This window comes from Setaria viridis, chromosome 9, assembly GCF_005286985.2.
Source record: "Setaria viridis chromosome 9, Setaria_viridis_v4.0, whole genome shotgun sequence".
Lineage (NCBI taxonomy): Eukaryota > Viridiplantae > Streptophyta > Magnoliopsida > Poales > Poaceae > Setaria > Setaria viridis.
In genome coordinates this window covers 41,260,904-41,286,545 of record NC_048271.2, presented here as the reverse complement: position 1 = coordinate 41,286,545, position 25,642 = coordinate 41,260,904, and the positions used below count along the sequence as shown (strand labels likewise).

Genomic DNA, 25,642 nt, shown 5'->3' with positions numbered 1-25,642 from the left:
TTGCATTTTTTCTGAATTTATTTCAGGATTTAACATGAGTCGTTTTTATTGGGCAAGTGAGCTAAGAGAGCAATCACGAGTTGCGTAGCAGCTCCTGCGTTTCTATGTGCAGGCGTTGATTAAGTCAGACAAGCTGCCTACTGCCAGATCTATTTCCTAGCTGTGACAGATAGGAGGAAAATGTGTGTGATAGAGAGATCGTTCATTCTACCAGCTTCCGGATCGGCGCTTTTTCCCAAGCGCGAGTGATTAGTTTACGGGTGATATGTTGTTGAAACATCATCTCATCGGTGGGGTGGCCTAGAAGATGTTGCCTCAAGATTCGGGCACAGGACGCCGAGAAGCGGCACATGAAGAGAGAGACATGCATGGTTCTGGTTTCGTTCCCCGGGGCGTTATTGACGCATGCGCTGATGCACGCACGCACAGCCCTTTTGACCTGAACACGCAGCGCCACCGCCACCACACACACCATTACTATGCTATTGTTTACACCATTATTATGCTATTGTTTACGACGAACAGCCTATCGGAATTTAGGGCATGTCAAGTCCTAGACATTCTTAAGAAGCCCCTCGATCGGCCAAATTGGAGCAGGGAAAAAAAACAGCAGACAGCATGCTAATTTGCACCAGATTGCTCTAGAAAATTCTTTGTAATCAGTGTTGAAAATATATATGTGGACTCTATACAATCAAAGCTTCTCCAACCATTATTTTTCATGGAAAAAAAGAGAGAATGCATCTTCTAGTGGGGGAATAATTTTAAACATAAATTTAGTGTGTAGTCAAGAATAAGCTAGCTTAATTGACTAATTTAAATTCGCATGATACCCATTCTATTGGCCTCTAGGTAGAATAAAAGGCCTATACTTGACACCAACGATTTTTTATGGTCTTCGAGGGATAATTTTGACAACTATTTTATATTAGACTATTTTTATTGTATCTAATTAAATATATAAGATCATGAAAGTAATTTTCAGGACAAATCTTGCATATGACTTTTATATTTTTTTCAAACTAAGTATTTGAAAAATATAACGGTTAAAGTTTCAGAAGGTCAACTGAATCTTAATCAAAGTATCAAGTATCTATTACCCCCTCGCAAAAAAAAAATGTATCTACGACCTGAGGTAGTAGAAAAGCATGGTGATAAGAAAAATACAAGAGTTTTCTAGCAATGCAAGTGCAGGAAAGAAAAATTAAGGAAGAATTTGGAGAAATACCCACCAAAAAAGGAATTTGGAGGATGATTTCTTTCAATGACATTATATTAGACCTCATGCAAGAATTCCTCTACTAAAGGGCCATGAGGTTATGCAGAAAGGGAGGGCGCAAAACAAGCACAGCTCGCTCAGTGTTCTCTCATCACATACTTGTAAAAGCAAAATCGCGAAGCTTAAGTACCTTGGAGAGGCAACTTCATTACGATTGGGCACAAACTAAAGCATGGGGTACGTGTGATAATGCCCATCACGGGCATGGACGTTGTTTATTCTACCTCTATGGTACTGTCACTGAAAAGGTATAGTATGTACATAACCTGCAATCACGTCGTTTCATGATCATCGATCTCTTCGATGCATTATACAAATGGAATGCATCGATGAGTGGGCAAGAACTTAACTTTGTCCTAGAATAAGTTGGAGCCCAGACATCTCTGGTAGAATTATCAATCCGCATCATCAGTCTTGGCAACCAATGAGATCGATCGGCGCACTCGAGTGCATTTGATTATGCGGCTGTGACTGTGAGTGCTTAAGCCCTAATGATGAGCAATCAAGGTAACTTGCTGGACTAATGGGAACCTTTCGTTCCATTCCTTAACATATGAAACCAAAGGACTGTCTTAAATTACAACGCAGGTAGTCATCAGCCTTGAAATTTGGCGACGATTCGGTGGTCAGAATTGACCCAGCTGTTCAAGTCAAAAGTCGTGGAGAATGTGCGATTCTTTTTTTATATAATTAGGAATGTGCGATTTTAAAGCCGGATTAGGCCATTCATGCAAAGTTTCATATTTATGTTTCCAAAAGTGCCATATAAGTAAGAATGTATTTAGTTCATATATGAAATAGCTCACACAATACACAGTTTCATCTTTTATTATTTCCAAGGCTACATACAAGACACAAAAATTTTGGAAACAGTGTACACATGGTTTCATCCCCATGAAACCACTTTCTTCTCTCACCTATGTCATCAAAATTGCTTATGTAGCAGCTCATTTAGTATTCATGAAACTTTCATTGAGAATGGCCTTATGCAGTAGCACTTGTGCTGCAAGAGCAACTGACCTGTCAGTTTCAACATGTAGTGGTTGTTTGGACGAGGAGTCTAGAGATCAATTTAGGTAAAAACGTGTTTTATGATGAGGTTCCGGAGAATCAGTTTTGATTTTTTTTAGTTGGTTAAAATTGTGGTTATCAAAAATCACATTTGGTAAAAAGATGAGTATTATTTATTTTGGTGTTCTGTTTTGAGAAAAACAACGCAGAGCCGTTTTCCATAAAACTCACTATTTCGCGTTTATAGGAAATCGGTTGTTGCTATCCTAGTTTTGTGCGCAGGTAAACAAACAAGGTTTTCGGCGGTTGGCAGAAAAGCTAATCTAATGGAAACTGGTTTTCATAAAACTAGCTATCCAAACAACCCCATAGACACGTGTCCACCCCATGCCGGGGCTCAGGAGACACCGCGGCTCCTATCCTTTTCTTCTCTGCGTACGGCTTTCACAGGATTTTCGGGTTTAATTCGATTCTAACTCGTGAACAAGAAATCTCCACGATGACAAGGACAAAATGAACAACCTTAGAATATTTTGGGTGCTTTTAACTTAAAAGGACACGTTTAACAAGTTTGCTTGCCTGAATCTGCACTTTCAAAGTTTGTCACTTGGATGCATCATGCATCACTTTATTTCATATTTTGGTAATAAATTTGATGGGCTTAATAACTAATCCCTTTTCTCTAAAATAAGTGCATAATTGAAAATGTATTTATTATGTTAAGACGTGGCATGACAATTAAAACGTTACGTTATGTTATGTGGATCTTGTTTATTTCATTGTATCTACTTGTCTCATCCATGCTAAAAAAAAATCAAGAAGTTGCATTCCTCTTTTCTGACGATCAATTACAGCATCTACCAAACACTTCTGATGCTGCTTGGTTGCTAGCCATAGTTCGCCACACCACCACCAACGTCTGGTTCTTGTGAGGATTCCAGGCACCAATTTATTTTCTCACTGCAGTTATGGCGTCGAATTCCGACGTCACCGTAGGTGCGATGCGCGACCAAAGGCGGGCATCCACACACTCTAAATGAAAACATATCCATACCAAGTGCTATTTTTCATGAATTTGAGCAATACATATATGTTTTGGTATATACTCCCTCCGTCTTATAATATAAGGCATCCAAGCATTCAAAATTTATCAAAAATAAGGTATTGTAGGTACATTTGAATTATTACCATTTAATTCTTTCTAGAATTAACAGGATAAGCTAATGGGTGAATTATTACTAAAAATAAGTTTATTATTATCCGTAACTATCATTAACTTAAGGGGATATGCGTCTTTTGCTACTCCTGCTAATATGTACTGAAATCTCATGCCTTATATTTCAGGAACCTTGTCTGGTTAATCAATATAATTTTTTGGCTATTGACAGGTAAAGTTAAAAACTTATTTAATTTGGGATAAACTTCGTGCAATTGTATTTAAGATAGCGAGATATAATAGTAGCAGTTTGCAAGATGAGAGATCCATCCGTATCTTCAGCTCCCACGAATAGCGCGGTACGGAGAGTAATAAAATTGCGTTGGCCGAAGAAAAGGACAGAGTGAGAGAGTGAGTTACGATGCGGAATGGTCAGCTCAGCTCGCGACGTATCCGACCGTTTTACCGGCGTGGCCACCGCCCGGCGCGCGGAGCGCTCCACGCGTCCATCCGGAGCCAGGCGTCCTTGCTTCTCCCCGCCGCCGTCCTCGTCCAGCCAGCCGTGCACTGGAGGTGGAGATCTCCGCTCGCCGTCGCCGTCCGGGACCCCGATTGGTTCCTCTTTTTCAGTTGGTATACTTGGTAAGAAACTCAGGATATCCCCTGCTTGCGTGGATGCATCTCTCGTCTCCTGCTGTGGAATCATTTTCCCTGCCGCCGCCACTCAAATCCGAAAATAAATATTCTTTATTTTCTTGCACGGGCTCTCCAATCCTCCAGCTCGTCGCGGATTCGTTTCCCGCGCGGCGGAGTACTGTATGCATCTGATTTTTCCAGGATTTTTTTTTCGCGAAGATCAGGTGCTCCCCTGCTCTCCATTTCAAAAAAAAAGGTGCTCCCTTGCTCTGCATCCAAGAGAAGCGTTTGTTGCAGAGGCTGCTGGATGTGGAATGAAGCGATGGCACCTGATGGAGGATCCTCTACCTTCCGGGGGTTGTACGGCAACATCCACACCCCGGCAGTGGTCACTGGCGCCGCGTTTGCGGTTGTCGCTCTCCTCATCTCGCTCTGGCTCATCCTGCAGCACCTCAGATCGTACAACAATCCAGCCGTAAGTGCTAGGGCTTTACTTCACATCCCAAGAAAGTTGTGACCCCCTCTAGCCTGTCAGTTGTTAGGTGAAATGGCTCAAACGTAACTGACGTTTATGGCTTGCTTGTTGCCCCCGTGGAACAATTACATTTTGCGCTTGCTGAAATTCTGCAGGAGCAGAAGTGGATCATAGCTGTGCTGTTTATGGTGCCTGTATATGCCTCTGAATCTGTAAGTGCAAGCTCCACTTGTTCATATGCCTATTTCAGGCAGAGAAATGCTACTAGTAGTACTAGGTTTGCATGCAACTGCAAACTATTTTGACAAAATGTTAAGTGTACTTCACTGCTTCTCGAACAAAATGTTATGGACTTTTTTTTGCTGTCTTGCTTCTGTTGGTTGACGTATATCCCATTCATCAAGATTAGTCATTCCACATTTATCAGGATGCTTTCATTTTGGATATCCTCTTTTCCTTATACTTCAAGGTACTGACACTGTGACACGAATTGGTATCCCATTCCAGTTTTCGATTCTTTTCAGATAATTTCACTATGGAATTCGAAGTTCTCTCTGGCTTGTGATATATTGCGGAATTGTTACGAAGCCTTTGCTCTGTATGCCTTTGGACGATACTTGGTCGCTTGCCTTGGTAATACTACCTTGCTTCACATAATCTGCAACAATATCTTGTAATCTTCATTGCTTTTTAGAGGAATCATTGTAATCTCGTGATGATCAGCTACATACTTATGCTGCCAACTCTGTCAGTTCTCTGAATTAGTTATACTAATTTGCTGTTACATTACGCTTCAGGTGGGGAACGGCAAGTGTTCCGGTTACTTGAGAACAGAAAAAGGGAAGAGCTAAGTGAACGGTTGCTCGAGAGTCAAGACAAGACACAAGCTCATAACCAAAGTAGAGTGTGGAATTTCTTTTGTGACCCTAATGCTCTGGGAGAAAGCTTGTACACAATTATTAAATTCGGTCTTGTGCAATATGTGAGCTCTTTTATAGTTATGTTCCTCACCCAATACCGATAAATAACGACATCCCTTAGCCTTCTTTAGCAAAATTGCAGATGATTCTGAAGACACTGTGTGCTTTCTTGGCATTGATCTTGGAGCTTTTTGGAGCCTATGGAGATGGTGAATTCAAGTGGAACTATGGGTAACTCTGCTATTTTCTTTTTTATGTTCAGCAAAACATCTAATTTTAGGAAACTAGTGATGGGGTCAGGTAATCCACATAGAACCTTTTTAATGTATCAATTTCAAGTATCAGGAACAAGATTTGACATGGACAAAACCTCCTCTTAACTTTCCTCTAAAATAAATAGAGTAGACTTCTCTTAAATATTTTTTTATTATGTGCAAATATAATATGCTTATTAGCAACTAGTATGTTGTTTACTAACAATGTGATATGCTTTCATATGCAGATATCCTTACATTGCTGTTGTCATAAATTTCAGCCAGACATGGGCGTTGTACTGTCTTGTCAAATTTTACAATGCAACGCATGAAAAGTTACAGGCAATAAGGCCACTAGCTAAGTTCATAAGCTTTAAGGCCATTGTATTTGCCACTTGGTGGCAAGGATTCGGCATTGCAATCATATGCCAAACTGGGCTCCTTCCCAAAGAGGGCAAAGTGCAGAATGCAATACAGGACTTCCTCATTTGCATTGAGGTAATCTTGTCACCTCTTTGTGAACTACCTTTTCCTCTGCTACTTCGGTGAAACTCTATTGTTATTCTCCTAGATGGCTATCGCAGCTATAGCGCATGCCTATGTCTTCACCGTGGAGCCGTACCAGCACATCCCTGTACTTGATCATGGGAAAGTCGCATGTGAGGAAAGTAAAATGGAGGTGAAGGTAGATGTCAACGATGGCAGGAGCAGTACACCAACTATCATTAAACAGGAGGATACCCATGTCGAAGCTCCGGGTACAAGCATCAAAGAGAGCATGCAGGATGTCGTTCTTGTTGGTGGCCACCATGTAAGTGATGACATCTAAACTTTTTTTTATATGTTGGCACCTGAATTCATCATGTGTAGCAGATGACCATCAGCTTGCTGTGTAGGTTGTCAAGGATGTTGCCCTTACTATCTCCCAGGCAATTGGACCTGTGGAGAAAGGTGTCGAGAAAGGTGTTGGGAAGATCCAGGAGAAGTTCCACCACATCTCCCTGAAGCCAGGGGACAAAAAAGGACCTGAAGTTGATGTTGAGGAGCACGTCACTGAGAACGTAGTGGACGGCAAACCTGTCAGGGTTGACGCAGAGGTTGAAGTCGAACAAAAGGTGCAAGATGACAGTGAGGATGGCAAAACTGCTGTGATTGAAACCGAGATGGAAATCCAAAGAACGGGCAAGGATAATGAAGTGTAGCCATCCTTGTTATGTACGGATTACTGCTCACTCGAAAACATCAGAAGTATAGCATAAAGCTTGGTAGGAACTGGAAAGAACATGTACTCTTCCCCATCTGTTCTGGGATTTAATCGTCGTGTGTCTTTTAATACAGTGATTAGAGTTACATCCAACTTGTGGGTTCATTGCTGAAAGATGTACATACGGATAACAAAAGCCTTTCTTGATCAAGCATTCAAGTTAGATAAACACATGATGCCCATCCTATACAGCAATAATACTTTTTACATTAACATACAACACGATCACAGAGCCTTGCAGCTGTGCCCTCAGTTTGCCCCACCGCAGCACAGCTCCGAGCAGCACTCGAAGCATCCAAGGCACGCGATGGCAGCACAGGCCTGCGCCATGACAATGGCGCACTGATCGTTCATCTTGCTGCACGCCTTGATGAAGCACATGCAGCAGAAGCAGTCGGCCATGCGGCTGCAGCAGCCGACGGCCTTATCGAATATCTCAAACCTCTCGTGTACTTCGATGTCTCCGAATCCTGCCGTCAGGTTCTCCCTTGTTGCCACAACATCACCGAATCCGAGTGTCAGGCCACGAAGCGGCATCGCTGACCGCTCATCTGGGCTGCTTTGTTTTGTTGGTTTGTTCTTGGCCTGATAAAATACAGAAATATTAGTCACAGATTCTGGGGCCTGTTTAGTTTAATACAAATTTTGGTTAGCTTAATTGCACATATAGTGAGACATCAGATTGGTTCAAGAAGCAGTGTGCTTCCCAGTCTCAGCATTGAAAGTTTTGATTTACATGAGGTGGATTTGATAAATCCTACAATTCTCAGTTCTTGGGAAAATGTTACCTTCATATAACACAATTGAAGTCCATATTTTCAAATGGGTCAATGAAAATGTTGAAAAAAAAATTGAATGTCCTAAGCTAGGCTATGCTCCTCTCATTTTGTAGTTTGCATTCTTAATTAACTTGGATTGACAATAGCAAAAAAACGTAATCCTTGTACAAAGCATTCTACCTGTTGTGCTGGATCTATTTTGTCCAAGTTGGTTTGAAGTAGGACCATTCGTGTGTACTCAGAAGGAAGACTATTTTGTATGCTTAATTTCACAACCTGTAAATTGAAACAAAAATATATGGTAAAGAAAGACATTATTAAGTGCAAAGAAGAATAAAGAAACAAGGATATATCAAATATTTGTTACAATATCTACAAAAGGTGGCTTATTTCATCCAGCAGCTTGCAACAGGCTGCAGCAACTCTACATGTTGGCAGAAAGTAACAGTGGTGCATGGAACAGTTCCAGTTATAATGCAGTGGTGACCTTATTTCGCTCTTGAGAAGAATGAAAAGAAAAAATCAAAACAGATAAGGAAACAGCTGATCAATACAGTAGTCGCAAGCTTGCAACACCATGAAAGTGATTGCAAGGAACCATATGACTATCTCAAAGGGGATTAGCAGTTCAGAACTATCTCAAAGGCAATGGAAGAAAAGCATTGTATGAAACTACAAGTATAATTTGAGATACTCTTTATCTTTCTTCCTCAGTGTTATATGCAATATTCATGTTTCATAGGTAAATGTGAAGCTTGTCAATACATCACTTCATTAGATAAATTTGTTAATGACTCATAATTTAACACATGGAAATGTTTATCCAATGATTTCGGTTATTCTCTCACAGTTGTAATAATTTATTTTTTTATGGAAGTTAAACACTGCCCTAAACAATCACATCAGTCGTATTAAAAACCTAGTACCCTACTTGCAGAGGTTCATTTAAGGACCTTGAGCTATAGCTGATGTAATTCTAGCATTAGTCTGCAATGGATTCTATTACCTTTCTCTCGAGCTCCTTGTTCTCCAAAAGCCATGCTTTTGCTGTGAGTAGATCCATCTGTTGTTTTGCCAACACCTGAGATTTGAACAGGCAATCCAACAACAACAAAGCTTTTCAGTGCCAAGCAAGCTAGGGTAGAAGATTTTTTAATGCAAGTAGACTGCTTGTTTATTCGAGGGGTAATTTCTTATATGCCACGGGAAAATTTAGTTCAAGGGACAATGAATATGCATAGAACTTTGGTTATATGTCTAAGTGTACCAGAAAAGCTGGAAAGGCAATGGTTCAAACAAATCAAGTCAAATTAAAAAAATACATTTATTGATTTAATGTTTCATTCAGTTACCTTGGTTAATGTCAATATTGTACTAATCCTCAATTGGACACCTCGAATGATGCATAAAATAGATGAGTAAGCCGCTTGCAATACATATGCTTACACAGTGACACTAGCTTTCTTGGGGTCAAGAAGCCGTATCAAATTGATGCAATTAAGTTCAGCCTTAATGTACAGGAAAAAACATTCTTAGTTTTGTACAAAGGTATCTGTATCAGTAATGAAAACAATTGACAATCAAAGTTTCTCCACTCTCTCTATTTGTGTATCTATTTCATTGATTGATGTGCATCAATAGTGTTGGGAATCACTCCATATCCTAAGTGTCTATCAGACACACTCTAGTTTTCCTCTATAGTGGACTCACAGACAAGCACAAGTAGTTTTTGGTGATGCTGGCCACACTGCCTTCATCATTTTCTCACATATATATAGCTGGTACAGGGCTGGAACCTGCCCATGATATCCTCCTAATTAATGCAGTCAATGCCCACATGATCTGCGTACTATTCTCTTTTAACTAGAAGCTGAAATCTAGCTAGCACTAATAGCAATGAACCTAGAAACTAGGTGAACCTGGACACAAACAGGATTATTTGCAACAAATAGCTCAGAGTAATTGTAAAAACAATCAACTGAGTGAAAATAACTAAATGAAGAGAATGGGATATCTTACTTTGTCAAGAGGTATATCCTTTACATGTTGGACTTTCAATTCAATTGATATTTCACTCATATCAGCCAAGTGACCCTTGGCGATAAGGGTCTCCGGAAGCTTGCCATGGTACCTTCCAGAAACACACAGTGGATATTTTGCAGAAATGTCTGGAATATATTCAGAATCCACCTGATTGGAAAAGAAAAGCTTGAATGTAAGAAACATATTTTTTGCAGATAGGGAAACTAATGTCTAAGATATGGGGACAGTTCACTCAACATCAATCAACTGCTTACTGCAATGAAAATGACCTAAAAATACATGCATGTGAAAGGGACTCCTTCCTTCTCAAAATAGCTGCACAATCTACGGGATTCATAGTTTAAATAGTTGATTCGCCTTTTTGCTATCCTCTTTCCTGCCAAATATATCAATTGGTATGGACAGCTCATTCCTAGTTGATCTGTGTGCATGATGTAGTTGAACAGATAATTTTAAAGGAGGCAGTGTCGTATTGCATTGGTCGATGTAATCTTACATCAGGACAGCAGCAAAAAAGTGAAGGACATTATTGCTCTTTCACGGGCACCAACAGAACCGTGAAAGTACACTAAAGTAACTCACCTCAAAATCTTGAATATGCTTTATGGCATCAATGGAAATATTTGATACTACTGTGCTTGAGGCTTTCTGGAACCATTGAACCAATCGACCCTCAATTGATCCTGAGGTGAAAAAAATCGAGAAAGTTCAGTTTTATGAATTTGACAACTTCCTCAAGTCCCTGTTATCTGTATAATGTATTTCAGTCAACATATTTTGCTGAACAAGATTCGTTAATGCCTTTTATTTTGATCCTAGATTTGCTGGATTTAATAGAAACATAAAAATATATCAGAAGGCACAATATGCCAAAAAATCATGGTACTAGTTTTGGCAAATAATTAAATAAAAACATTTCATCAGTAGCAAATCCAAACTTTTGATAATGCAACAACAACAAAGCCTTTTAGTCCTAGCCAATTGGGTTAGGCAAACTTTTGACCATGCGAGAGTAACAAATTTTTTTGATCAATTAATGAAGTTTTGTCTTGAGTTTTGCTCTGGAAGTAACCGAGCTGGTATTTAAAGTTATGCTCATATTGTCTTCCACTGATATCAGATCATCTAGGCAAACTACAGAATGGAATGTCAAAGAAGAAAGAGAACCTAAAAGTTTGCACGCAAAATTAAAGAATAACAAAAATTTTAAATTTTTCATCTATAGAAACTGTGTACTTGTGTAGAACAAGGGGGAGCATTTCGCTTCCAAGGTAAAAGGGAGAAACATGTACATACCTGTATCAAATGCAGCGGCATAGTGACCCTTACCGATTGATGCCAACATCCTCAAGAAATAGTGGTTGCAATATGAACCTTTTGTTTCCAGTGAAATAGAAACAATTAGAAAATATATCTGACAAGTAAATCAGCAATAATATAATGAAATTAAATTTTATGACCAATACATAGAGAACAGGAAACAATATCATTACACTTTAGTTCCTTCACAAGATTTAAGGACTACAGTTAACAAACTTGAGTGATACAAAAACAATCAACTAAAAAGAAAATATTTCCATAGAATGATGTTGGACTGCAGAATAGTAACTCATACATGACTCTAGAAAACCAACAGAAGTTTGCCTACAACGCTAGCCTGACCAGTTGACTGATACATAACCAGATATAGTATGAGAAATTACCTAGTCCAAAAGTAGAAATGCGAGGAGACTTAGATCCTCTATTCATGAGCTGAGTTTTCACAGTATGGCAGATATTCCGTTCATCATCGACTGACCCATCAGTAACAAGATATATTTGTGGAAGAGCATCATGAGAATTCGACAGCAAGGTCATTGCCTTGTACCCAAAGAAGAGGGAAAATATGAGCTACAATATGGTGACATTAATCATATGACAAATGATAACTTGTTATAATCTCCATACCTCACTCAAAGGATGCATAATGTCAGTGCCACCCTGAGCAACAAAGTTTAAGTTCATCCATTCTATAGCACTTTCTATTGTTTTATCATTTACTTGCTCCAAACATGATGAGAATGAGTGAAGCTCATCATTAAATGCTATTATGTTGAAAAAGTCTCCTTGAATAAGATCAGAGAGAGCAGTGGACATGGCATTCTTGACACTCTCAAGTGGCTTTCCTTGCATGCTTCCACTTGTATCAACGAGATAAACAACAGCCTTTCTGAAGACCTATCAGATTACTCAAATGAGATGAATCACACTAAAAGGGATACTTTTAAACATAGAAAGGGGTCACAAAATAAATCTTATTTCATATTGAATAAATATTGTTCACACCACTAGATAGAGTCACGCTGGCCAAGCAACAAAATATTTCAAGGTAAGGTTAAATATATTGACATGTCTGAGAAACAACATAAATCAACAACACCAGAAATTTTAGAGCTATCTGTGATTGAAAACAAGGTAATTTTGCATTCAGCTTGCTACAGCCTTGTACCTACTGACTTTACCTCGAAGAAAATCCCTATTTAACCATCAGATGGTATCCACTAACAAATATTTACAAATGATGCTAAGACAACAAGAAAATAACAAAGGAAGAGCAACTACCTTTCTGTTCTCATTGTTTCCAGGTAAAAGGAAAAGGCAGAACATGTCTCTGTCATCATAGTCACGCAATGTTGAGGGCTGCACAAGAACTCCACCAGACAAATCGCCAGAGTAAACCTATGTTGATGACAAAAAGATAAGTTGGGTAGAACTAAAAGAGTTCAATCTCATCTCCACTGCAAGTATGAAGCAAAATTGGTACAATGAATTCCTCAAAGCATCCATTTCAATAATACGTGGATCATTTTCTTTTCTCGAACTGACAGGAGAGCTGCCAGTCATCATATTAAAGGAAAAAGGTGTCAATACATTGACTTGTCAGACAAGCCAGCAAAGAGCGAATAAAGACACAAAACCCAAGCACAGTACATGAACAAATACAACACAGGAAACCTGTAGACCTAAAGGCCTGATCGTTGATCATTAAACAGAACGAGGATGAAACTTTCTCACTGTATCAAATAACCCTGCAAGTTATCATAAAATAACTGCCAATAATTTAGGGGGTGTTTGGCTCCAGGGGGCTAAACTTTAGCCCTGTCACATCGGATGTTTAGATACTAATTAGGAGTATTAAACATAGGCTAATTACAAAACTAATTACACAGATGGAGGCTAAATCGTGAGATGAATCTATTAAGCCTAATTAGTCCATGATTTGACAATGTGGTGCTACAGTAACCATTTGCTAATGATGGATTAATTAGGCTTAATAGATTCATCTCGCGAATTAGCCCAGGAGTTCTGCAATTAGTTTTATAATTAGCTCATGTTAGTCCTTCTAATTACCATCCGAACATCCGATGTGACAGGGCTAAACTTTAGCCCCTGGTATCCAAACAACCCCTTAATACAGCTGCTCAACTCTAGTGTACTGACAGAAATCATAGCATAGCTTTGGTCACAGTATCGAAGTAAAATTACGTGAAGTGTGCTTGTCATTCACACAGTTGTTTTATTAGGCTCATCATACATGGGAAGTTGGTTCGAAAAGTCAAACTAGAAGTACTTCCAACTTCACATCTGGATAAACAAAACCCATCATGCTTTTGAAATTTGAATGATCTCAGATACAGGACTGACAAAGAGCACAGGCATAAAAAGAAACATCAAACAGGTACAGATAATCCAGAAAAGGTACGGGGTACTTACAGTATATGTGAAGGTAAAATCTTTGGTTGACCAATTCTCAACAGCAGCTTCATGCAGGAAAGACAATTTGTCACCGTGCCGGCCTTTTTCCTGAAATCAAAATAAGAGGTCGTGCTTTAATTATATGTTGCAGAGGTTTTCCTAGTAGCACAAACAAAAGCAGTAAATACTTGATTACCTTCAAGGGGTGGCTTGTCCCCTGCAATATAACCTCTTTACTCACACCACAATTAATAGTCAGCTGTATTTTCTCCTTTTTCATGAAAACCTTTGGCAAAGGATTCACAAACTGCGGAAAACAAAAAGGAACTTCAACAGAAAACTGCCCATTGCTATATAGCAATTTCTGTGACCACCTGATTGTGGCAAAAATATCTTCTCCACCCCCAACCTTGACAAATAAAAGAAACAAATCACCAAAGGCCAATGTGGCTGATAGAAGCTTGAAACTTAACAAGGTAGCAGTTGGCACTGATTGAAGATGACTGTAGAAAATACCTCTGGTATTGTCAAGGAAAACCATTCCTGTTTCAAAAGACCCCCATTCTCGGGCAAGGAAATCTTCACAGCACTGTTATCCTCCGTATCAATGACATGAGTATTGTACGATCTTTTCCCAACAGTAACCTCAGCGCCTAGAATTGAACCCTATTAGTGAAATTATTCTTAGATTGCAGCCAGCAGAAAATCACATTTGAGAACTACTGCCAATAAAAACAAAGTAGCAAAGACATTTTTATTAATTAAATGTTTACAGTCATGGCATGTACATTTCTCGATATTGAAGAATCTGTACTGTATGCACACTAATGGCTACATAAATGAGATTGGCTTTCACTTATTGTTGGTAAATTCAACTCAGAAAGAAAACAGGTTGTTAAATTCAGAAAATTTGAAAGATGAAAAAGGAACAGAACACTAAAAATGGAAGAAAAAGGAGGCATGAACATAGCATGTTTTAGTAAATTTCCTGAAAAAAGTTGAGCTTCTATTCCAAATTAATAGTCCACCGTGTAATTTCAAAGTCTCTAAATCACAGTTGAAGATGCATGTTTCGTTTGGGCCGAATAATGGATTCCAGCAAAGCAATTCTCCAAACCTTGTGCTACAATAAGCGGCACCAAAGAATGCAAGCTGACTTCCTCAAGTGAAGGCATCTATTGGACAAGTGTACAGCGACAGCTAATGTGTCTTTCAATCCAATGTGTCTTTCTTGTTTCTTATCTTCTAGAATGGAAAGCAACTAAGCAAGGAATGTGTCTTGCTTTGTTGCGAAACTATGCTGGAATCCACTGGCAGCAGAAAAGGCCGAGCGATTGGCCCCTCGTCGTACAGCATGCCCAAGTGGCAGCACCAAGGCTCCAACCAAATGCAGCTCAGGAGCAATGACATAATGGCACAGAAGTAGGTCCTGATTTTTTGGAGCACAGTCCAAAGCGCACGATAGTGCACAGCTAATTGAAGGGCCCCATCCACCTAACAGGAATCAAACTCAATGCTAATAATCATCCCAACGCCTAACCATAGCCAAATCTAGCACAGCAGCAAGAGCAATTGAGAAAACCGGATCGATCGAAAACGAAAACAGCAAGCGGAGGGAGGGATAGGCAGACGGCGGATGATGGACCTGGTGTCCCATGGGCACGACGATGCGGCAGTGGCACGCCCGGCTCCGCGTGACGCAGTGCACCCACCACCGCGCGCGGAGGGCGACCTCGGCGGTGGCGCACCCCGCGGCGGCGCAGTCGACGCGGAGTTCGACCTCCCGCATCTGCAGCGGGATGAGCGCGGGCGGGTCGAGGCGGCCGTAGACGTGGGGCTGGTAGCTGGGCACGTCGGGGCTGTCGACGGCGCCCGGGTCGACGACGACGGCGTAAGCCATGGGGGACGCGGGGAGGAGGCGGCGCAGCCACGCGGCTTGCGCGGCCCCGGGGTCGTCGTCCCGGTCCATCCCGTGCGGCGGGCGCGGCGGGGGCAGCCCGCCCCCGCCCGGCATGATGAGGCGCTTGGTGAGCTTGAGGCCGTCGTCGACCGCCCGCGCGAAGGCCTCCTCCATGGCTGGAGCTGGGAGACGGGGGAGGGGAGTGGCAGGGGATCCGTGGAGGAGAGAGGAGAGAGGAGGTGGGAATGGCGGGGGAGGTTGGGGATCAGCGGGAGGCGGAGCGGGCGGAAACGCAAGTTGGTTTTAGGCGTGGTTTAAGGGAGGGAGGTAAACTAATCAGCTGGGGAGAGGAAGACGAGGGAGGCGAGGCTTGCCAGGGGGGCATGGTGGGGAGCCAGCACGTGGGGCGGTGAGCTTACCAGCCGGGCATGGAGATAGGCATGGGCTGATGGAGACCCGTTGTTTTTCTCGTGCCCGGGACGGGGGCCGGATGTTTTCGCGGCTTCTGTAGCCGTTGCTATTCGGAGTGAATACAACGTTGCGCAAGAGATATCCTCCCAGCGTGCAGATTTTTTTGGAGGCAAAGAAAAAACAAAAGGTATATAATCCCATGAACAAAAGGGCGGTGAGGTTACCGGAGGCCCATCATTCGTTTCCCGCGTGTGGACGGAACGGATGAATCGACGACCCGCCCCGGCTGGCATCGGCTTCGCCTCGCTTCGGGCGGGTGGTCTCGTCTCGCCCGGAAAGCGATGCCCCCCGTCCGCGTCCGCCCCGCCGGACCGTCGGCAAGACTCTAGACCGACGAACATGGCGCGTATCGCGCGCACCCACGCGTGTTTCGTTATTGCCCAGGGCCCAGGCCTCCGGCGACCGCGGGCCCGCGCCACGTCACGTCACGATGGACGCGGTGGTGGCCGCGTTACCGGCGCGGCGTGGGCGGTAACGGCTACTTTGGTGGACCGCATGGCGCTCGGGACTCGGCCGCGGCCGCGAGGGCAAGCGAAGCCGTCGAGATCCGCAGCTGCCGTGGCGTCCACGTGCCGGCACGAAGGTGAAGACGAGCACAGGCTGTTTTTTCACAGGAAAAATAGAAGACCGAGTACAGGCTGCTGCCTGCGCGCCCGCTTTGCTACTACTGTCCTTTCGGACTGCGGCGTGTTAACTAAACTGATCCATTCCTGTCCATGTTGCTACAAAAGTTTACGCACACAAATCATGCATAGGCAAGCAAAATAATATCTTAAGCATCAATTATTTGTCTTTGCGCCTCTCTCAGTGGCGCAACCAAACATAATAACATATCCGCAAAAGGCAAACCAAATGATCAAACAGAATAACATATCCGCAAAAGGTGAAATTAGAATCTTTTTCTGATTTGTTTCAGTCACGCCTCAGTCTCTGGTGCACAATTACCCGCCACCCTCTTAGGAGAAATGCTACAGCAAAAAACACACATATGAGCTGCCTGCCTCACGTACCCTTGACTCTCTCTGAATTTTTTACATGTCACGTTAGCTTTATCCTAAATCAAACATGTTCAACTTTGACCAAATTTATAGAAAAATACAACAGCATGTACAATACCTAATTTGTTCGTTGAATGCACCAAGGAATATATTTTGATAGTGTATATATTTGGTAGTATAGTTGTTGTTGCATTTTTCTAATAATTTGGTCAAAGCTGGATAATTTGATTTAGTACAAACCTAATGTGACATGTAAAAAAAATCGGAGGAAGTATTTCAAAAAAAGTCCGGACATCATTTTTTCTTTTGAGAAGAGTAAAAGTTGAATCATCATCATCCGCTATATCATCCGATCCAAATTCATTTTTCTTTTCAAAACTAGATATATGTCCGTCCATGGGAACCAACAATTTCGCAACATGACTAGAGGAGTATGAAAACCAACTGAAATTAGAATCATACACACTAGCCATACAACACATGGACACTTGGTTTAACGAAGAAAGATGCAACTTCAGACACGTACGGAATGTACATAATCCAAGACATTTAAAAGCGCCGTCTTCCTGGTAATGGTAACAGTAGTTCATGTCGTTATGTGGCTTCCTCCAGTAATTCAAGACATAAGACTGCGAAATTTTACTCCCTAAAGCTAAGGTACGCAAAAGTTTCAGCTTAGTGAGCAGCCTTTGAACCATAACGCGTGCAGTACATGTTTGTGACTCCTTTAATCCCATTACAGAGTTTTGGGGGCAATAACACCAGTCTCAATGGGGCCGAACCGAACTGACTTTTTTTTTCTGTTTTCGGGTTGTTCTGGTTTTCCCTAAGTTCGATCTCAAGCACTTGCACCGCAGAAAAAAAGAAAAAGGGTAGAAAAGAAACCCGATCGAAATACCGATGCCTCCTGGCGATCTGCTGACCTGAGACGGCTAAGGCCCATCATGTTCATGGGCTTCGATGCGGCGGCGACGAATCTCCTCCGCTTTTTCTTGTTTCCCCGCCGCAGACCGACGCCAATGGAGCCCAACCTCCTCGCTGCACTGGAAGGGGAGCAGAAGGTTTTTCAGATCAAGACCCTGGAACTGGAAGGGTCTGGAGGCAGGCGCGGAAGGTATCGTGTGACAAGGGCTAGCACCCCTGGTACATTTTACTTCAGTGTGTTGGGTGATGGTGGTGTTCCCAAAGAATTTTGGAAATTGTTGGCGTCGCGGAGGATTTCAGCTGGGGTCTGTTACTCTGTTCCATTATCTCATAGTACACTTGAGGTCTGGAGTGCTGGTTACCTCGGACGGGCCTTTATCCTGATGTGGAAGACCCAATATTGGCCTGCTTTAAAGAATGTGCTATAAAGAATCGATTACTGTTCCTCCATGGGTGCGCCACTGGGGAAGGTTCGAATCTGCATCATCAGAATCCTCAAACCAACTTCGTCTTGAAGGTTGATACAAAAATAGAGCTTAAGCATATTCTTTTTATATTTAACTTCTTTCTATAATTATTTGGAGGAACCAATAATCCATCCTAACTCACTACAAATAGAGAGGGAGCTGAATACAGTGATTGGATTATGGTGAGATTATTTTTTAAAAAAAAACATCTCCCACAGTAACCATAAAAGAGATACTGGGATATTTCTATTAGCTAATTGTTAAAAAGATTTTATTGAGAAAACGATGGAGATGCTCCACCTCACGTTGATTTACTTTATGCTCCACCTCACTTTCTTAAGTGGCTGCGTTTTTATGGTTTAAGGAGTGACGCCAGCTTTCTGCAAAATCAATTAGAAACCGGTATTTTCTCTTCTTCCTATTCAAATATTTTGGAGCTTAGTAAAAAAAAAAAAAACTAGCGTCCCGAACTCCCGATAACTATCCTGGAGACTGTTGTTTGATTTCTGTGAACATAAAGGTCATTTTGAAAAAAATCGCGACCCCGGGCCGAAATAATAAGTTGACTCAATTCGCCAGCACGACCAGGCATTGTCAGACGACACCGCAAACTGCCAACATCCATGCATCAAAGCCATCATCTTCTTCGTTCATCGATCAGGTAGCAGCATCGATCCTAAAGCAGCACGCGCGCATCATACGCAACGCCATCATAGGCACAGGCAGCAGCGCGGGGCGCAGCACGCGTCGCTGCAGGTGGGGCAGCAGGCGCACGACGAGCACCGCGGGCAGGCGCAGCCGCACGAGCAGCGCGGGCACGGCGCGCAGCACCCGGCGTACACCACGCGGCACCTGCAGCAGCAGCAGCAGCAGCACGGGGACGAGCAGAGCTTCCGCAGCCGCGCGCCGCCGCAGGAGCAGCTCGCCGCCGGCGGCCTCATCGTCGTCTTCAGCTGGAACGGCGGGCACCCGCCGCCGCAGCAGCAGATCCACGACAGGTAGCTCAGGCAGCTCTTGGCTCTGGTTCATTGAAATCATCTTGACTGTTAACGACAAGTTCAGGAATTATTGAGCCAATTATGGTAACAATGAGTTGATGTTTCTGAAAAGCATCATTGCTAGATGTGCAGGCAACGACAAGTTCAGCAATTATTGAGGTGATTAGCAATGAGTTGATCGTTCTGTCAGTGTGGCACTGATGAGATGATATTCAAAGCAATAAGAAGGACAAGTTTTGTCGAAGTTTGTACAGTGGAGGGGTTGCAGGTTGCATATGAAAAGCTAGCAGCGATGATCTGATAAAGCTGTTCTAGATTTCTAATGCAATCTTATATTATTAGCTAGCTCTAAAAGAATCAGCTGATGGATACAAGATGCTACAAAACGCTAGCTTGGAATCATATATATACATTTGCAGGTGTCCTGGTCAGAAACTTCACGCAAATTGAACTGAATATATGTGCACTTCCTTTTCAGAAAATGGACAGGTTGTTTTCTTTCCCTAAACAGATAGGTGTGAATTTAGCTGGTGTTAGTTTTGTGTCTTAATTGTGTTTTATGTGTCTTAATGATGCCTATCAACTGAGCGGTACCATGTTTGACAGTATGTAGATTATCTTTTTGGCCATGCAATTTGTCCTTTTTCTTCTGAGCTGACAGTACTCAAGGATAATTAATTAACAAAAAATAACATAATTATATGCCCCAAGAACCAACAATACTAAGAGCTAGGAACTAAGAAAGTACCGGAACTTCTTCAGAAACTGCTGAGACTGCTCATTGCTTCGTTTCTCTGGCTGACTGCTTTTAAAGAGAGATAATAAGAAAATGCAACATTTATGCCAAGCTAAAGACAAATTCTCAACCTGAAAATCCATACATCGTTATGAATGGATCGGGATTTCTTCCCACAAACTCATCAACCCTGCAAAAAATATCAAAGAGGCAATCAACATAGATCCTCTTTCGTTTTCTCCAAATTGTTAGCAACAACAGTTTATTCAAAAAGAAACTTAAAAACTAGTATTTTTATGATTAAAATAAAATTAATGGAAAAATATTTTTGAGGAATTGTATATACAAATTAAATCTCTTTTATGGTACACAATACTAAGCTACACTAGTGTTTGAAAAGGACTAGTATAAAAACATCCGACGATCAAGATTAATTGTATACTACTGGAACCTTCATCTGTGGTATGGATAGTATACATGAGTAGTATATGTAGTATAAGGTTATCACGATAAAAAACACACAAATGGCATCACTATAATTTTATTTTTTTCACACTAGCATAAAGTTTAAAGTTTAAAGACCATTCTATTTGAAATATCACTTTTTACAATGTAATAATTACTAAATTATCCATAATAATGAACAATTAGATCTTACATATACGTATATACTACTAAGTGAAAAGCTATTATTGGCACAAGTTATATACTATTGTGTACAGTAAAACAGCTCACAAATTATTGGCGCAATTCTGAATAATTTTGCTTCCTGTATAATTCCCAGTGAAAAGCTAGTTTGCGATATGAGCTTCTGCTTGTGAATCGCTAATTTGCACCAAATATGGTGATCTAGTATCTAATCCTAAGCATCCACGCATGGACACTTGAATGGAGAATACATGCTTTGAAGTGTAACAAGAAAATTCATTAATTTAGCCTCCAGTAATATTTGTTGTGAAAATACAAGATCCCGTGTACGCAGTAGTAACATTTCTGCAGCTTACTCTTTGCAGCATCTGGAGGCAGCGTGGACCCCGTCAATGGAACTTATTTCACCCTGCAATGAAATTATTAAATTTCAGCGTTCCAGAATAATAGTAATATTATACTGGGCTATTGGCAACAGTAATACTGCACAGCAAGTAAAAGCCATGTTCTCAGGCTGTCAACTTTTCAGGTGCTGTCTGGGATAATTTTATCACGCAGCACATTCAGAGTCGAGTACTGAAGGAGAAAAATCATCAGGGGAGGGCTTTCCAATATTCTAACGAGATGCTGCAATCTAACGGCCGTACGCCAGCATTGGCATCAATGCAAGATCGTCGATGGAAACAGCATTGGTATCAAACAGAAGGCAGGGATGATCTTATGCATCAAAGAAGGCCATTTACTGCTGTCGTTTTTTTTCCTCCTGGATCAATACATTTTTTTTCTCCTGGATCAATACACAGCATGTAGGGCTTGTTTGCTTCAGGTCGTGGAGACCTGCCTGGCTCAGGCAGCAACCCCAGGTGTTGGATTTTGAGTGCCTGAGGTTGGTTTTTCTACCTGGCAGGCAGCAACCAAACAAGCCCATACTATGCGGTTAGTGGAAGAGTATGGATTGCTTGTATAGGAATAAATTTGTCACCTACATTAATTATTTCTGCCGTACCGATGGATGGCACGTAGACATGGCCCCGGCATGCAAGGCTGTGTTTTTTCAGTCTCATCGGGCAGTAAATAGTGTTAATTAACAGATATTTTTGCAGGATTATTTTATACATCCCAGCGAGCAGGCTGGACAGTGCTGGATGAGTAGTTGGAAATCTGGAGCAGTCCCAATACCACCACAAGCAACTCTATGTCGTCCAGTATGCGCTGCTGACTGCTACATTGTATATATAATAATATTATAACAATAGAAAATTAAAGCGAGAATATATAGCTAGCAAAGGCTAGCTTGGAAGTTCATGATGAGGTGAAGCTGAAGAAAGCTTAGTTACAGGCTGGTTAAGCATGTCATTACAGAAGACAAGCCTACGATCATGTATACAGCCCTCTAAATTCCTTCCATAATCCCTTGGAAAAGGGAATTAATCGAATAAGACCTGATAAAGAGCTTCAAATCACCCCAGTTTCCTAGTAATTGAGAAAACAAATGCATGCCTACCAAAGGTTTTAGGTGCTATTATAAAAAAGAGGTTTTGGGTGCCTCATGTACATACTAGTACCTACTCTAGTAGAGTGTATTGGTCAAAGTCAAAAGCGACGCCTACTACATGATGAGTCAAACCGTCCGCCCGGGCGCTCAAGCTTAATTAACAATGCAAGCCATATGATATTGTATTAAGGAAATGCAAGCGGGATGATAATAAGAGGACCCCTTAAACCCTAGCTAGAAGAAGGGTCCAGGAGATGGAGCGGTGGAAATGGTGGGCAAAAGGAATAAGACGAGCAGATGAGTTAGCCTTGACGCGCGCGCAAATCCATGGTACGATCCGCACGTGCCCAGAGGCGGAAGCCCCAAAACCAAAAGCCAGCAGCCAGAGAGATTAATTAAAACTGTCCAGATTGCCTGGATTAAACTAAGCTTTCAAAGCTAACGGTCTTATCAATCGCTACGCTAGCTCCTAGTAACTCCAATCCCAGTTCATCATCAGCTCTCCGTCCCTGGAACAACCTACTAGTAATTTCGTTGACCTGAGACGCTTTGTTTATCCATAGTATGCAATTATCTATACATCTCCATATCTGAAAACAAAAACAAAAGGAAAAGAAAAAAAAATGCGGCGCAGCAAGAGGAGCAGGAAGAACATTGGGTGTGCCAGCCAGGACCATGAGCCGGGCCGGGGAGGACAAAGACATGGCATGCAGATAGGTGGTGCGATGCAAAGACGAAGACGGGCGTTGTGTATGCATCGCAGTTGTGATCAACATCCAAGTGTGTGCAAGTATGGCAGGTAGTAAGCCGGGTACCTCGAGGAAGCCGATCTCCCGGTGGAGCGCGTCGACGGCGAGCTGCAGGCGGTGGCGGCCGCACGGGTCGGGCGAGGCCGGCGGCGACTTGGGCCTGGGTGCCGCCGGCGCAGCAGCCATTATATTATTTTCTTCGCTCCTGCTTTCTGCTGGCGACTGACTGACGGCCGCCGGCCGATATAATCGAGCGGCCGCTAGCTGCCGGACTCTGACGGTGAAGCTGTTCGGTGCTGGAGGTGAATGGCTTGCTTGGCGAGCGGGCGACGAGTGAATAAGAACAAGGAGCTGTGAGGAAGAAAATGATGATGGAGCTAGCGCTACTAGCAAGCTGCCGCCGGCCGGGCTGCTGCCACGCGCAGCCAGCAAGCAGCGAGGCGAGGCGGATTAAATGGCGATGGAGCGAGCTGCAGGCGGGCACATGGAGGAGCGAGGGAGAGAGGGTGGCGGGCGGGTTGCCGTTTCGGGCGGCAATGATGGAGGGGAGATGGGAGACTGCGCCAACGCCAAGCGAGCCTTCGTTTCCGCCTTTCCGGAATACTACTACGCCCTGCTGCCGCCGGGGGCCCTTGGCAGAAAGGAGCTAGACGGATACTACTGAGACTGAGCGAGAGCTAGAATCTAGCACGCGGGAGAGGGAGAGAGAAGCCGGGGTGGTGGCAGAGGAGAGAGAGGATGGGGCTTGAAAGATTGTCGGGGCCGGATCTAGAGAGGGACGGACGGACGGACGGACAGCCGGCCAGGCAGAGGAATCCAGTCCAGGCCGGGTGGGGCCGCCACCCGGACCGGGACGATGCGTGTACTGTTCCACGCTCCCGGCCGCTGCTCGCTGCTGCAACATGTGCTGCTAACCCAGCTACATGCTGCGCCTTCAAGATGGTTTGTCATCACACGGTTCCTTTCGATCGTCATCTCCCGATGCCCGTCTGGCGTCTGCTGCTGAGCCCTTTGGGTCGTTAAGTCGAAACTAGAATCCATGAAATCGAAATTTTTTTCAGATAAATAAAAGGCATTCCGACCTCCATACCCGCACACAGGTAAATATAGCCAATATTACAATCAGGAGTACTTAGAGAGGGACCAAATTAACAAAATAATAGGATAGAGTCGTAGAGGGAGCTAGGCTTCACGCCTATTACTAAACTCCCCGGCCATGATCTTTGAGTAACTCCAGTAGTCTCCAACCTCCTCCATCCCGACTATCACACTGTGTCTCCATATTCCTCTTTAAACATTAGTGACCATGATCTGCATAAAAGAATTAGGAAAAGTTCTTTTCAAAACAATACTATTTCTACTCAATCAAATTGTTTAACATAGAGCCGTTGCACAAAAATAAAATCTGGATTCTAAAATTACAAGATAACCCTTGAGGATTCACTTCACGTGCTCCTATAGTCCTATCCCTATTTCCACTTAGTCACACAGCTCTTGCTGCAATCATCATACATATATGCACACACAGAGCCACACTCGTCCCATATGTGTCAGGTAGCATCACTGCCACCGATCCCTTCACCTTCTTCTAAGCACGATAAACGATGGGCCATTGCAGCAACTGACTTAGGGCATCTTTGTTTGATGTACAGCTTTTTAGCTTTTCTAAAAATCCGGTATTAGCTTTTTGTCTAAAAAGTCAATACTATCTTTTTAGAGGATGTGTTTAATTTTCTGAGCTTAGAAAGCTACAAAAAGCTCATAAAACTAAGCTCTTCAGCTTTCCGTATAAATTCACGAGCTTCTAGCTTTTCGGAAGTTGTACGAGAAGTTCGTTGTTTGTTTGAGCTTCTAACTTTTCATCAGAAACTGTTAGGAAGCTCAAACAAATAGGACCTTGGTGGCCTATAACTCATTCCGATGACTCCAGACCTACATTAGAATATATTTATTACAACATGTTTGTCGTTGCAATACATTTATAAACTTTAGTATGCGTTTCTGAAATGTAGGGTCTTTACCGGCGGAGGGAGTAGGAAGCATTTTATATTTTTAAAACGTGTATATTAGTAGACATTTAGATACAGGCAAATTAAAGCTGATATCCCTCCTGCGTATCGGAGAAAAAAAGAAGGAAAGCTGATTTTCGGAAGGAAAAAAATGCCATAGAAGCAATTAGAATTCAGAAGTGCTTGGACGGACAGCAATGGGACAAGAGACCGAAAGGTTTGGTTTTGTTGAAGTGTGTGCGCGCCGTCTTTTTTGTTTTTTAGTCTTTTTGAAGATTCTCACAAATACGTCCTTAGTAGAATCATTTCAAAATCTGGACCCTTAGCTTGGCGCCATCCACGCTGGCGCCAACTTACACGTCTCGACGGCAGCCATCCTGGCACCAAGGTCCATGCGCAGCTGCTGACGCGGATGCCGATGTGGCGGGGGCTTGGCGCCAGCCTTGGCGCCGTGGATCTTGACGCCAAGCTTGGCGTCATGGATCTTGACACCAAGCTTGGCGCCGAGCAATTTACCCCATGCCTCTGGGCGTTTTGAACGAAACAAGTATAATTATTCCGAGGAGTGTGCAACAAACTACACTACGGTTCAACTGGTTTAAACCCCTGTGTTGAATCTTTTTTTCTACATTTTATTTTTTTCTATATTTTTGTTCCTGAAGACGAAGCATGCTTGGTAATTTTGGTTTTGCATT

The 25,642-nt window shown here is 42.5% G+C and overlaps 3 protein-coding genes across 7 annotated transcripts; 1 reads left to right on the top strand and 2 right to left on the bottom strand.

The window, feature by feature from the left end:
• The first annotated feature begins 3,845 nt into the window (after nucleotides 1-3,845).
• LOC117836632 (protein LAZ1 homolog 2) lies at nucleotides 3,846-7,164 on the top strand. Of its 4 annotated transcripts, none has more exons than XM_034716099.2 (9): nucleotides 3,846-4,088; nucleotides 4,227-4,557; nucleotides 4,713-4,769; nucleotides 5,082-5,190; nucleotides 5,355-5,539; nucleotides 5,620-5,708; nucleotides 5,980-6,229; nucleotides 6,303-6,542; nucleotides 6,628-7,164. In XM_034716099.2, exons 1-9 carry the CDS (start codon nucleotides 3,868-3,870, stop codon nucleotides 6,931-6,933), a joined length of 1,788 nt encoding a protein of 595 aa, XP_034571990.1. In that variant the 5' UTR covers nucleotides 3,846-3,867; the 3' UTR covers nucleotides 6,934-7,164. The 4 variants fall into 4 exon arrangements, with proteins under 4 accessions (XP_034571990.1, XP_034571991.1, XP_034571993.1 ...); XM_034716100.2 differs by having other exon boundaries at nucleotides 3,847-4,088; nucleotides 4,307-4,557; XM_034716102.2 differs by having other exon boundaries at nucleotides 3,945-4,306; nucleotides 4,380-4,557.
• On the bottom strand, nucleotides 6,994-15,795 carry LOC117836631 (uncharacterized). The gene is made up of 13 exons (XM_034716097.2): nucleotides 15,198-15,795; nucleotides 14,069-14,218; nucleotides 13,749-13,961; nucleotides 13,571-13,660; nucleotides 12,419-12,535; nucleotides 11,765-12,034; nucleotides 11,521-11,677; nucleotides 11,114-11,191; nucleotides 10,400-10,500; nucleotides 9,794-9,964; nucleotides 8,781-8,855; nucleotides 7,955-8,050; nucleotides 6,994-7,580 (listed from the first exon to the last, which is right to left on the bottom strand). Exons 1-13 carry the CDS (start codon nucleotides 15,624-15,626, stop codon nucleotides 7,245-7,247), a joined length of 2,283 nt encoding a protein of 760 aa, XP_034571988.1. The 5' UTR covers nucleotides 15,627-15,795; the 3' UTR covers nucleotides 6,994-7,244.
• Nucleotides 15,796-18,793: 2,998 nt separating this feature from the next.
• Nucleotides 18,794-23,951, bottom strand: LOC117836447 (uncharacterized). Of its 2 annotated transcripts, none has more exons than XM_034715868.2 (5): nucleotides 23,005-23,951; nucleotides 21,051-21,103; nucleotides 20,192-20,236; nucleotides 20,059-20,115; nucleotides 18,794-19,332 (listed from the first exon to the last, which is right to left on the bottom strand). In XM_034715868.2, exons 1-5 carry the CDS (start codon nucleotides 23,122-23,124, stop codon nucleotides 19,023-19,025), a joined length of 585 nt encoding a protein of 194 aa, XP_034571759.1. In that variant the 5' UTR covers nucleotides 23,125-23,951; the 3' UTR covers nucleotides 18,794-19,022. The 2 variants fall into 2 exon arrangements, with proteins under 2 accessions (XP_034571759.1, XP_034571760.1); XM_034715869.2 differs by having other exon boundaries at nucleotides 20,059-20,112; nucleotides 23,005-23,941.
• Nucleotides 23,952-25,642: the final 1,691 nt, after the last annotated feature.

What these genes read in the sequence shown, in the direction of transcription:
- LOC117836632 (XM_034716099.2), top strand. Translation starts at nt 3,868, where the DNA reads ATGCGGAATGGTCAGCTCAGCTCGCGACGTATCCGACCGTTTTACCGG. An exon ending in GATCGTACAACAATCCAGCC is followed by an intron (nt 4,558 to 4,712) that starts GTAAGTGCTAGG and finishes GAAATTCTGCAG; the next exon opens with GAGCAGAAGTGGATCATAGC. An exon ending in CTGTATATGCCTCTGAATCT is followed by an intron (nt 4,770 to 5,081) that starts GTAAGTGCAAGC and finishes GATTCTTTTCAG; the next exon opens with ATAATTTCACTATGGAATTC.
- LOC117836631 (XM_034716097.2), bottom strand. Translation starts at nt 15,626, where the DNA reads ATGGAGGAGGCCTTCGCGCGGGCGGTCGACGACGGCCTCAAGCTCACC. An exon ending in GGACAAGCCACCCCTTGAAG is followed by an intron (nt 13,661 to 13,748) that starts GTAATCAAGTAT and finishes TTTTGATTTCAG; the next exon opens with GAAAAAGGCCGGCACGGTGA. An exon ending in TGCCGCTGCATTTGATACAG is followed by an intron (nt 10,501 to 11,113) that starts GTATGTACATGT and finishes TTTTCACCTCAG; the next exon opens with GATCAATTGAGGGTCGATTG.
- LOC117836447 (XM_034715868.2), bottom strand. Translation starts at nt 23,124, where the DNA reads ATGGCTGCTGCGCCGGCGGCACCCAGGCCCAAGTCGCCGCCGGCCTCG. An exon ending in GGGAGATCGGCTTCCTCGAG is followed by an intron (nt 21,104 to 23,004) that starts GTACCCGGCTTA and finishes ATTTCATTGCAG; the next exon opens with GGTGAAATAAGTTCCATTGA. An exon ending in CCCGATCCATTCATAACGAT is followed by an intron (nt 20,116 to 20,191) that starts GTATGGATTTTC and finishes TCTCTTTAAAAG; the next exon opens with CAGTCAGCCAGAGAAACGAA.